The sequence below is a fragment of the Hippoglossus hippoglossus genome, chromosome 20, assembly GCF_009819705.1.
Source record: "Hippoglossus hippoglossus isolate fHipHip1 chromosome 20, fHipHip1.pri, whole genome shotgun sequence".
Lineage (NCBI taxonomy): Eukaryota > Metazoa > Chordata > Actinopteri > Pleuronectiformes > Pleuronectidae > Hippoglossus > Hippoglossus hippoglossus.
The window spans coordinates 4,448,627-4,458,438 of NC_047170.1; the positions used below are offsets into that span (position 1 = coordinate 4,448,627).

At 43.1% G+C, this 9,812-nt stretch overlaps 1 protein-coding gene across 4 annotated transcripts in view; it reads left to right on the forward strand.

The window, feature by feature from the left end:
• mpp7a (membrane protein, palmitoylated 7a (MAGUK p55 subfamily member 7)) overlaps positions 1–9,530 on the forward strand; it is a 150,429-nt gene extending 140,899 nt beyond the window's left edge. For all 4 annotated transcript variants that reach the window (XM_034571932.1, XM_034571933.1, XM_034571934.1 and 1 more), the window contains one exon: positions 7,249–9,530. In XM_034571932.1, the coding sequence (XP_034427823.1) occupies positions 7,249–7,428 (180 nt within the window). In that variant the 3' untranslated portion in view covers positions 7,429–9,530. The remainder of the gene's footprint in view (positions 1–7,248) is intronic.
• The last annotated feature ends 282 nt before the right edge of the window (positions 9,531–9,812 follow it).

The window sequence follows — 9,812 nt, forward strand, 5'->3', positions numbered from 1 at the left end:
GGGACGCAGATGAAACCAATTAGACAGTGTTCTGCGCTGCTGTGAAGCTGAATGTGGATGATGGTTTTCCCAGCCCCACCGGGCCCAGCGCTCGCTTGCTCGCGTGTCTGCATCACCACAGGCAACTTAAAAGGCTATGATCCCGGGCAGCAGCACACCGGGGATGGCCTGGTGTGCCGCCAGGAGGTGAGAAACATGAGGAGGAAGGGGGAGGAAGCTGAGAAAGAAAGACAGGGCTGTCGGAGAGATGGAGACTGACTGACTGCAAGTCTGCGCTTGAGTCGGGCCGCGAGGAGGAGTGAAGTGAAGGGAGCAGCAGAGGAGGCGATGGGGTGTGAATTAGGGTTTGAAGGCGCAGCAGGATGGGCAAAGTGTTATTTATTTATGTTTTATCTCTTTCTCTATTGAGAACATGTGCAGAGCCTGAGGCCAGACATTTACAATTTTACATTTTTCCTAGTTTTTGAAAACACTCCTCACCTCTTGCTCACTTGATCTTCCACTGTCTTTCAGTCCCTTAAACCCCCCAGGACAGAGCTGTCAGTCAAACTTTACCATATACATACAAATAAATGTTCAGTACCTTTAGTTAACTGCATCTTTTGTAAGTTGGGTAGAAAAACTCCTTCAGTTATCATGAAATCTTGGACAACAAGAGAAAAGGTTGCCATAACCCAATCTGGAAGCATTTCAAATTTACTTTTAAATGCTTCTTTTAATTTTCACTTGCATCTTAAAGACCTCATGAAATGAGAGTATGAAGTTCCGAGAAAATCCTCACCACCCTGTGGTGACCTCATGCTGCACAGAAAAGTCCCAGCTATAAAAGTCACCGCAAAGTTTTGAAGTCCTCCTCATTACGTCATATTGAGCTGCCTCTCACTGCATAAACACTTGGTTCACACCTTGCTTTAAGCCACTGGCTTCACTTCATTTTCTATGGCAAGGAGTAAATCCCTTACAGTGGGCATGATGGGATATCCTGTTGTGAGCGATGCAAAGTCCGAATAATGAATCCAAGCAGGAAAGGACTGAAAAAATTGGACCATAATAAATTACACCTGAGACCAGTCAGCTGAACTAACTCCCTGATAAGATGCAGCATCTGCATCAGTCTGTTTTATCACGAGCTGTGATGGAAATTCAAAAAAGCTGGTTGAGACCAGGTTGTCTTCTGTGAGTGTTATTAAAGCCTTTGCAGCAGCCAGCAGGCGTGTGAAAGACAAAGGAAACTATGCCCCATGATTTCAAGCTGGGTGCATACACACAAGCACATACACACACTTGGTAGGAAAATGGTAAAACAGAACCAGTTCAAACTCATAGGGGGATGTGGCAATAGTCTCCCAACAGCAGCCAGAGAGGAACCAGTTGCTCTTCAGCATCCTTTTTATTAATATAACACAGGCACAAACATACATTTTAATAACTAAACTTGAAGTGTCCAGCAGTTTCTACTGGTGTGGCAGCTCAGCTCAGTCCCTCTCTCTGAGTTTCTCCCTGTGTCCTCATGTGGCAGCTCTGCTGCTGCCCTATGAACATGAGGAGGAATCAGTTAACAGCCCTCAGCTGCTCTGATGAACCCTCTGGTTCAGGTGGAGGGGCTCTCTCTCACCTCCATGCCCACAAGGGAAAAGATGTTTTCTCCCAGTTCCACTGTGCTGACCACCGTAGCTTCTTCTTCGTCTGATTCGAGGCAGTGAAGCAGTGAAAAGAACAGGCAGCAGATGAGGTCAAGTTTCGCAACAAAGATTACGGTGGTTTCTCATTTTAGTTAACACATTATAGAGCAAACATACTGACGACATTATGTAAGCTGCAACAATCAAAACAACTGGAAAACTGTGATCTGAATAGACACAATGAAGCAGTTTTCAGATATGAACTCTGGAGAATGTCCACACAATTGTGTCCGGGGTTTGCCTTTCACATATGAACAGGAGATGAGCAGGAGATTTTCGGCTCAGACGTGTTCACAACAACACATAAATCTCCAGAGTGCTCAGGTGAGGGGTGATGCAGCAGGCAGGACAGGATGTGATGTCAAAATTCTGATACAGAGATCAAGTTATTTTGTTGATTGTTGTTATTGACACCGGCATCAGACCTCCTGCTGTGTTCTCCAGACATTATCCGGAGAACACTGAGCTGTAGTTATTAGAAACATGATGATTGCTTACAATCTATTGCAGTAGCCTGTGTTCACCACTGCCCCTTTATTAGCTTCTGCTGTTCTCTCAAGTAATGCAAATACAACGGAATGAAACTGTGTGACAGGGCGTCATATTTTAGCCACACATACAACCAGGGTCCATGTAAAGGTTCACGTGCACTGACAGGACTTCAGCTTCGACACATTTACTATTAAAGGCTCTGCAAGAGGAGCTGTTTCAGGGGTGAATCGTCTCAGACAGATTCTGTCCTCTGGCAGCTGTTTTTCTCCCAGAGAGACAGGTCTGCTTTAATGATAAAGGCTGAGGAACAGTCGTCTCATTGTTTCAGCACAGCGGCCTGACTTTAGCCCCATTGTTTGAGCTGGCAACCAGTCAGAGTAGGAGCTGAAGAATGATGGAGAAACAAGCACAACCTAATTTGCAGAGATATGTTTGTTTTTTTAAATGTGTTTAAATAGGAAATACAGGTGTGTTTTATTGGCATCAATTAATTGTGCAATGAAAGTGTTGAAAAAGGTTTATAGGGTTAGGGCACAGTCAAAGTACAAATCTAATGATTAAGTAAAGAAAATAAAAGTCATAAAGGCATTACATCGTTTATGGCCCGTAGCAAGGAGAAACATCAGTGGTGAAAACCAATCTGAGAGTCAATAGCCTAACAAAGTGCTTAAACAGGCATAAGACACTACATCATTTCATGAGGAAATTAAGCAATCTAATGGCTGTGGCGATGAATGAGTCCCCGGTGCTTCTCGAGTTTGGCCCTCCAGAAGTGGCATCAGCTCAAACTGCCCTCCGAGGAGAGCGACCCAGCACAGATCACTGGCTGCCAAAGAATATCCACTGGCTCCTGCTCTGCCCAGCTTTCCACTTTCCACTCTTTTGCTTTCATTACATTCATCTCTCTGCCCTTCATGTTTCACCCTTCATCTATCTTGTTACTCCTTTTTTTCAGTTTTCTGATTCTCTTTCCATCTCCCTGCCCAGCTTGTCGTCCGTTAAGCGGCGTCCTGCTGTGATTAATGTTCTTTTACCTGGAATGGCCTAACTAGAGACAGACTCAGACTCGCTGGTGGACATGGAAACATCACACGCTCGGCACAGCAGACTTCCAGGTTCCCCTTCGTTGCCAGGACAGTTCAGAGGGGTTGTCTTGCTGGAGCTGGTCACAGTGGTCCAGCACTGGAAGTCGTGCAGGGGCTGCGGCCCAGATGACAGGATATCGTCCCGCAGTGGAACAGTTTCCTCCACGAGTCAACAAACCTCCTGCCCTCTCTGAGCTGTCTTTCAGTCTCAGCCTCTTCTCCTCCTGTCGTCCTCGGCACAGGATGATGAAAACCATCTCTCGATCTGCACAGAAGACACGAGACTGTGAGGTGGCATGGGTTGGCTTCTGCAAGATGGATACATGCTAGACAGCCCTGCCAAAAAAAGCAGACGGGGCCTTTGCTAAGTGACACAGCGAGTGAGTGTTTATATTTAGTTGCGCTGCTAATCCATTATGAAGCGGAAAACCACCAGAAACATTGTGAAGTAACTCCTGGCTGGAAGGAGCGTCTCTAAAAACTGAGCCTTTTAGGAGGTTTTCAGCCTCAATAACAGTGTGTTTATGTGCGTACACATTGCGCACGCACACTCGGCTTGATCCTGCGTGTTTGTGGGTGCGGGAGCATGTGTGTGTGTGTGTGTGTTTGAGTTTCTGCGCATGAATGTGCATCTGTATGTATTTATAATTGTGTGTTTGGCAAGAGGGATTCACTGTAAACCGTATCTGTCCAGAAAATGCGTTGAGTGTTCCCAGTAAAAGCATGAGGCTAAATCAGTGCGGCAGCCGCTTCGGCCGTGCTGTTGCGCCGAGAGCGGGATGAGCCAGAGCCCACACAGCTGAAACCAGAAAGCCTCAGAGGGGACCACCATGGAGAGATATATACCTGTGCTCTTTCAGAATACTCTATCTATGAATACAGGAGCCCCAGGTCGGCAATGTTTACCCCTAACCTGATTTAAAATATGCTATTTGGCTATTCCTCTCAGTTAGCACGTGGTTTTATTCTTTACACTAGAAGTCTGATTTGCATATATACATGGAAAACTCTCCATCCTCTGGAGGAGCCCTGTTCAGGCCTCTATCATGCAAAGGTTTTGCACAGGTTGCCTCCTCTTGTCCTTATCATCTTTTAATGGATCTCACACTACCAAAGACGTATAGGCTCCAAATGAGGTTGAATCGGTTGATATATGACAGAAAAGTTGTGCAATTAGTAATCTATTCTTAATTCTTCTTTATATTTGGTTGTATTCGTGTTTTCTTTTTATTTATAGTTATTTATAATAAAGCTTATGTTTAAATAGTAAAGTATCAAGCCCTAAATATCAGTATCGACATCGTCTCCAAAAAATCTATATCTGTTGGGCTCCACTCTTAATCGAGCCCACAGTATTTCAGTTTTAATCTATGGCTGCTTTCAGACATGCACTGAACATTCTCTGTATGTGTGAACACACATTTCCAAGTAAGAGCCTCCAGACTTTATCCATCTGGCCCCCTAGTGTCAAGTCCTCAGAAAGTTCTGAGGAGCCTTTATGAGAACACAGCAGGAGATCCTCCGCAGGATTAGTGTGGTCGTGTTGATGACGTTTCTAACGTGACAGATACAAAAAACAAACAAATACCTCACAAGTGCCACACACGTAGAAGACACAGACAAAGAGGTTGGGAGAGCTTTGGTGTTAAGGGCAGATACCCGTGCACCCCCCGGCACCTGAATCCTCCAAAGATTTCCTTGTTGTTGAGAACATGTCTAAGGGTTAGAATCTCCTGCTTCATTGTGTAGGTGTGAGGCAAACTCCAGAGAAACTCCAGACTCGGACATTCTGTACTTTACCATGATATCCATGTATCACACATTGTTAGTGAGCATGATAAACTCCATGTAAGCATTTTTACAACCGAGAAAGTTGAGGAGGATTTTTTTTGACTTTCTCCTGCCTCCACTTTGGCAACAGCCGTGGCAGCATTATGTGTTCAGGTGTCTGTCTGTGCATCATGCCCTTGGGTCATACATATCTACATCTGTCCATCCGCCTGTCCCACTCTCATGAACACAGTTTCTCAGGAACACATCCGAGGAATTTCTTGATTAGATTTTGGTTGTCAGAGGTCAAGTTAAGTATCACGTCACAAATCTGGGAAGGTTCTCAGTCATCCAGGTCATGTTACCTTCAGGAGCTGTATGTAGGCAACTGCTTGTGTTTCTAGACGTTTCACCTCTAATCTAATTGGCTTCTTCAGGTCTGACTATGTTTCAGGTACTTTACCTCTGATGTCACAAGTTTTGTTATGTACTCAAGAATTCATGTGTTTAATTATGACAGATTTCTAAAGATAACATTCTATATTGAAATGGTCAAAGTTCATCTTCACCATGACATCATAATGTTGTGCAAAAAGACTTTTTCTGGCTGTGACTCAAACGCCATAAACTGAGGAATTAATGGGAATATTGTGACCAGATCTTCTGCAACCTCTCTGGCTGGCGGGGCCAAACAACTGGGAGGCGGTGATTCAACTTCAGCGTAATTGTTCAAAAACCTGTGATGTGTGAAATAAATAAATATTGAGCAAAGTAATCACAGACTGTAAACACAGTATGACAGAGATGCTGTAGTCTGTGGTCTGGTAGAATAACAACATCTCCATTTCCAATTTCATTGCCTCACTGTTTCTATTTACTGCCTGAATTTGTCCGTCATACGAGCGTCACTGGACGGAACTGGAAGGTGGAGGAAACACTTCTCGGACGAAACTGCTCTGTAACTGTAGCCTGGTCTCAGGTCTTGGCTGTAAGGCTCTGAGCCAAGTCCCAGTCCTGAACTTTGTGTTCAATGTCCCACACAAGCAATGACGTGTCATTACCAAATACCAGTTTAAAGTTACATTTGTGAATGAATTTATTATGAAATCTTTAAAAAAAATTGTGGTTATTGCATTTAAATAAACAGTAGGTTGAATGAGCTGTTTACTTGGTCTGTGGTGATGCTGGTTGCAGCTTTCCTTCTCAAACTGTAAAAGTGACCTGCACTAATAGAGCCAAAGCAAGTAAAACCAACTGCAGGACTCAGTCCTTAGAACCCTGAAGCTGCTCCACCGCTGCTGCACCAAGAGCTGTTCATTCAGGTTCAAGTTCAGTGGAGCTCGACTCAGTGTGCAGGACCTTGAACTGGAGCATCAGATGTCATAGCTGTAGCCGTTAATGCGCCCGTTTTATTAAAAGTTTATTAATATTAAACATGTTTATTCATTCACATTCAAATCACACCAAATTCCACACTGCACTTCCCTTAGCAATACACATGCCCAGTGTGATTTAACAGACAGATGCAAACTAACGAGATGCACGTCTGTATGTAACTGCACTTTCACATCATTGATAATAAAGCATCTGAATCTGTGGCATCACCTTTTGTCTAATTCATGAAATGAGTCCAAAGACAAGATCACTTCTGCCTCTGAGAAGTCTCTGCACCCCTACAGCTCAGTTCGGGTAGTGCAGTGCAGCAGGTCGACACTCCCTGAGCTCTCAACTAAAACACTGTCAACACGCTGTCATTTCCCGCTCACACATAAAATCCAGACTAGCAATATTGCACAGTGTGTTTAACACGCCTGTCTTCTTAAAATGATGGTTATGTTTTGTCTTCTGCTTATTTTGAGGATATTTTCTTTTCTTTTTGATTCGGATAACCATGTGTACTCTGTGGAGGAAATGATGAAAATTCCTTGAGGTCAGGTTGTTGCATGGAGGAGTTTTACTGTGTGGTCAGTGCCAGAGTTCATGTCTCTGGGAGGTTATAACCGGCTCCGTACGAGCCACTTTGTGCTTATTTGTGCATTCAAGGCCGTGCAATTTGTGTGTACCGAATGTGAATTATCTCTCCTCTGGTTTACGGTGGCCGGTGCTTCCTCTTCGCAGCAGACGTGCAGCCCTGAAATGAACGGCTTTTCATGGTTTGTGCAGATATCTCTTTTCATCATTTTTTACCTCCATCCTGTTCTCTCCACTCTGTTCTGCAGGAGGAGGACTTTGAGGAGATGGTGAACACGGCCCAGTCCATTGAGCTTCAGCATGGTCACCTGTTCGAGAAGGTCATAGTGAACGATGACCTCTCGACGGCCTTCGGCGAGCTGCGGTTGGCGCTAAAGAAAGTTGAGATGGAGACTCACTGGGTTCCAGTCAGCTGGACTCACTCCTGAGACCCAGAATTTCTGTAAAAGGGAGAAAAGGGAAGGGCTTCGACAAGAATGAGCAGGTTTTTGTCTTTTTTATATCAGGGATGTGGGAGGGGTAAAAGGAATAAAGCAAGACTCCAGACTGTTGTACCTGTGGTGCACAAGGCTAAAAATAAGTTGCCGCCTGCATGGGATCAGGTTGGATTTAGAGCTCAGCTGCGGTCTGGACACGAATCTCCAGGTCTGACCAGATCTGACGAGGTTGCGGTTGCGGGAGTCCGTCCAGAATATGGGCCTTGGACATCGAACTGGATCCCAGTTCGGGTCACACAGCCATGGCCATGAGTTGGAGCCCTTCGTTCCAAACCAGAATGTGGAACGAGCCTGGATCATCATAGCACCAGCAGTCCTGCCAGCACATCAGCGACGCCGCCAACCACGGCTGCTTTTTCAGTGTGTTTATTACATTAGACCATTAGAAACCAAAGGGATTGACATATTTCTTTTCAGCGGACAACTTACATGTATATGTCTATAAAAGAACACGACCTCTGAGGGGGAAATGGGAGAAAAGAAAACATACTTGCCTTCTGTCTTACTATATGTCTGTGCTTCTAAAATGCTTCCATGACTGTTACTCCAAACAAAACATTGTCAGGTACACTCGCAAGAAAGGGCAATAAGTGTAATTTAATTTAAGAGAAATTAATATATTTTCTAATATCAATTTTTTTGCATATCTTTTATAAACATATCTCGACTTTTAGAGAATCCTGTTTCTTAATGGTAGCCTCGTCCTGACAGCTCTTTACTCTAGAGGCATCTCTTCTTTCAGTCAAGTGTTTTGATTTCATCACACTAGTCTAGTTTTCCACCTACAAAGCACTGAAAGAGCTATTTTATTTAGGTGTTATATATTCCATTTAGGAGCATTTTGAAAAGCCACCCTTCATATGAATGTGCCCAGCATAACAGCTTTGCCGTTTAAAGTCCCAGAACTGGACACTCTTGGCCGTCTCCTAGAAGAAAATGTTCACCATTCTGTTTTATTAGGGTGGGGGCTCTATTTTTATTCACATAAAAATGGCTTCAGCGAAGCTGCTAATGGTGGGCCCATAGCGCACTTCCAGGATTTTAATTTAGAGTAATGCAAAGTAGCCGCTCCTGACTTTATGAGCATTAGACGTTTATTGCAAATTTGAGTCTCCCATTCCCAGTCTAACTTACTCGTTTTTTTACTCAGTGCTTTTTCTTTTTTTCGCTTCTATCATAGTAATACTTGTCTCTAATGTCTGAGAGACTGAATTTAAAAGCAGCTAGTGGTTCTGTCATTAGCATTAGCATTATTACAGCTCTTGTAGATCATTGGTTCTTTCTTAATAATGTTGTGAAAACCTGTTGAAGAAAGTTTTTTTTAAAGATTAAAAGGGCAACAATACATACATCCAATACATGTACTATATGTGGGGCTAGCTTATTGTTGCTGGAAACATCTAGCATGACTCTTCAATGTTAAAAAACATGGCCACTGATTCTTCTTAATATGTGTTTTTATGAACTTGTTTTTCTTTGTGAACAGGATACAGGCTAATTTTTCAGATTTAGAGATACTGATGAGAATACGTTTAAACTTCCCCACTCCCTCCCAGATACTCATGTGAGAGTGCTATCAGTCCAACTTAGAAAGCATTAAGCCAATTTCCTACATTGTCAAACTATTCCCATAGATTTGAAATTGGCTAATATACATTAGGTCTATCTCAAGTTGTAATCCCCCAAATCATGTTCATCTGCATTTGACCTTTTTACTACTGACTACAAAATTGATATGTTTGATTTCTCCATTTCACAAAGGGTAATGAGCGTACATGCTCTTCAGGATGATAATACATGTTTTAAAGGGACTTCTTAGCTTGTTGTTTTTGTTGTTTTTAGTTTTTCCCATTTATTATGTTTTTTTTCTATTTGTTCATCTCTTCATATCTGAACCAGCTGCCATCAGTTTTCTTGCTCCAAATCAGATTTGTACATTCTCCAGAATATATTTTTAATTTCTTGCTGTAAATGAAATGCTGTTCTTGATAACTGCTGCATTTTATATTAAAGGAGATCCAACTAAACTTGCATTTCTAAGGTGATACATTACTTTAACTCATGACTGAGCAACGTGCAGTCAGCAATGAAGGTGGAACGGTATGAGAAAAATATTCCAGCAGCATCTTTCAGCTGCTCCACAGAAGTTCACTCAGAGTCGCATAAACACAGCTGACCCCTCTCTTCTAGAGAGCAGTAAATATCAGTCACTGGTTGTTTTTATCACCTATGAGCCTTCACAGCTGATTTCTGTGTTTACGGTATCTGAGGTACCCTTTCCTAGAATGCAGTTACATGAAATAATAAACCTCAAA